The sequence below is a fragment of the Physeter macrocephalus genome, chromosome 6, assembly GCF_002837175.3.
Source record: "Physeter macrocephalus isolate SW-GA chromosome 6, ASM283717v5, whole genome shotgun sequence".
In the NCBI taxonomy this organism is placed as follows: Eukaryota; Metazoa; Chordata; class Mammalia; order Artiodactyla; family Physeteridae; genus Physeter; species Physeter macrocephalus.
Window position 1 is genome coordinate 89,436,742 of NC_041219.1, and position 1,823 is coordinate 89,438,564.

The window sequence follows — 1,823 nt, forward strand, 5'->3', positions numbered from 1 at the left end:
GGGGTCCCGGGTACCCGCGGCGGCCTCCCCGCCCCCCCGGCCCAGGCCCGGGCCGCCGGGGGCGCTGTAGGACCGACCCGGGCCCCTCCACACCCGCGCGGGGACGTTACCATGCCAGAGCCTCCGAGCAGCTGGGCCGGCTCGGCCCACCCACCAGTAAAAGCCGCTCTGATTGGCCGGCCGCAGCCGGGAAGGCGGAGCCAGTGGGGGGTCGCACGCCCTGGTGGCCGGGGCTCCGGTCGCTCCCGCCGACCAGCCGGGTCCTCCACCGGCCCAGAGAGCCCCGGCCCGGCCCCGCCCCCGGCGCGGAGAGCAAGGCCCCGCCCCTGCGCCTGCTAGTCCGGGGTCCGCCTACCGGGGGGCGGGGCACGGGGCATGGGGCACGCCCGCTCCGCGCTCTGAGTGACGGCCGGAGGGCCGACGCCAGGCTGCGGTTCGCGGCCTGAGCTTGGGTCCCGACCCCTCAGCGCGCGCCCGCTACTCTCCTGCCTTCACGCCCTTCCCACCATTCTCGCCGGCCGCCTCCAGACCTCGGCCCGCCGCTTCTCCGCCTTCGCGGCTCGACAGCAAGGGCGCGCGGAGCGGCTGGATCCCACGCGCTCGCTCCCAGGACCAGAGGCTGGACCCAAGTATTCATTCCGAATGTAGGGATATCTTTGCATTTCACAGAGCGTTTTTTTGTTTCGATGCATATTTTTAGCACTTTAATTAATTCACTCATTCAACAACTACTGAGCACCTGTTATGTGCCAGGAAGTGTTCCAGGCACTGGGCAAATAGCAGTGGGGAAAAAAAGCAGACAGATCCCGGGAAACTCCTGCCCTTGTGCGGCGTACACGGGCTTCTTACGTGACCCCAAAGTTACTTCTTTTGAGATTTGGCTTGGCTCCCACCAAGTGGTGAAATCGTGAGGCGAGGGGCCCAATTTATTTTAGGAATAAAGATGTGAGATAAATGTTATGTTGTACAGGTAAGGGAATTATAACCTAAAGCTATTTAATGACTGCTTAACGTCTCAGGGCTAGTAACTTACAGAGCTCTAGGCATACGGGTGCAGAAAGGTCGAGCACCTTCTGTCCAAGGCCCGGGTAAAGGTGTTTCTTTTTTCCTTTATTTATCAACACTTAATTGAGCCTGTGCTCCGTGCTTGGTACTGTGCTAGGTCCTGAAGATACAAAGAAGTTCTCACCTGGGTCCAATTCCAAGGCGCTTATTGTCTAGCAGGGGAGAGGTAGGAAAACAACCAACAAGAAGTTAAAGTCCTAAATTAAAGGTGACAAATGGGAGGAAAGGAAGAGAGTCATTCTTGGGGCCGCCGTAGAGAGAAACTTCATGTGGGTGTTTTGTTTTTGTTTTTAGCAGCGCCGTGTGACTTGGGGGGATCTTAGCTCCCCAACCAGGGATGGAAACCATGCCCCCTGTAGTGGAAGGTTGGAGTCCTAACCGCTGGACCACCAGGGAATTCCCAAACTTCATCTGGTTTTCATTGTAATACCTAGATGGCCTCAAATGAGGGCCTAGTCCTGTTGTTTTCAAACATTATTATTGAGACCTCTAGGCACAACAGAAGTGGTTCAGAGGTTCCATAAACTTTTATCAGTCACATTTTATTTTTACAGTTTTTTTAAAAATTTATTTTTATTTTTGGCTGTGTTGGGTCTTCGTTGCTGTGCGTGGGCTTTCTCTAGTTGCGGCGAGCAGGGGCTACTCTTCGTTGCAGTGCGCGGGCTTCTCATTGCGGTGGCTTCTCTTGTTGTGGAGCACAGGCTCTAGCCGCGTGGGCTTCAGTAGTTGGGGCACGTGGGCTGAGTAGGTGTGGGTCA

At 56.7% G+C, this 1,823-nt stretch overlaps 2 protein-coding genes across 7 annotated transcripts in view; one reads left to right on the forward strand and one right to left on the reverse strand.

The window, feature by feature from the left end:
* The window catches only part of PRPF40B (pre-mRNA processing factor 40 homolog B), a 20,840-nt gene extending 20,537 nt beyond the window's left edge, over positions 1 to 303 (reverse strand). For 3 of the 6 annotated variants that reach the window (XM_055085641.1, XM_055085640.1, XM_028491358.2), the window contains exon 1: positions 111 to 194. In XM_055085641.1, coding sequence (XP_054941616.1) covers positions 111 to 113 — 3 coding nt within the window. In that variant the 5' untranslated portion in view covers positions 114 to 194. Of the gene's footprint in view, positions 1 to 110 lie in introns of all 6 variants that reach the window. The other 3 variants (XM_028491361.2, XM_028491360.2, XM_024122842.3) reach the window with 3 other exon arrangements.
* A 103-nt stretch (positions 304 to 406) lies between these two features.
* The window catches only part of FAM186B (family with sequence similarity 186 member B), a gene marked incomplete at its 5' end in the record, with an annotated part of 26,080 nt that continues 24,663 nt past the window's right edge, over positions 407 to 1,823 (forward strand). Inside the window, 1 exon segment of the mRNA XM_028491362.1 lies at positions 407 to 644. Within this exon segment, the coding sequence (XP_028347163.1) occupies positions 407 to 644 (238 nt within the window).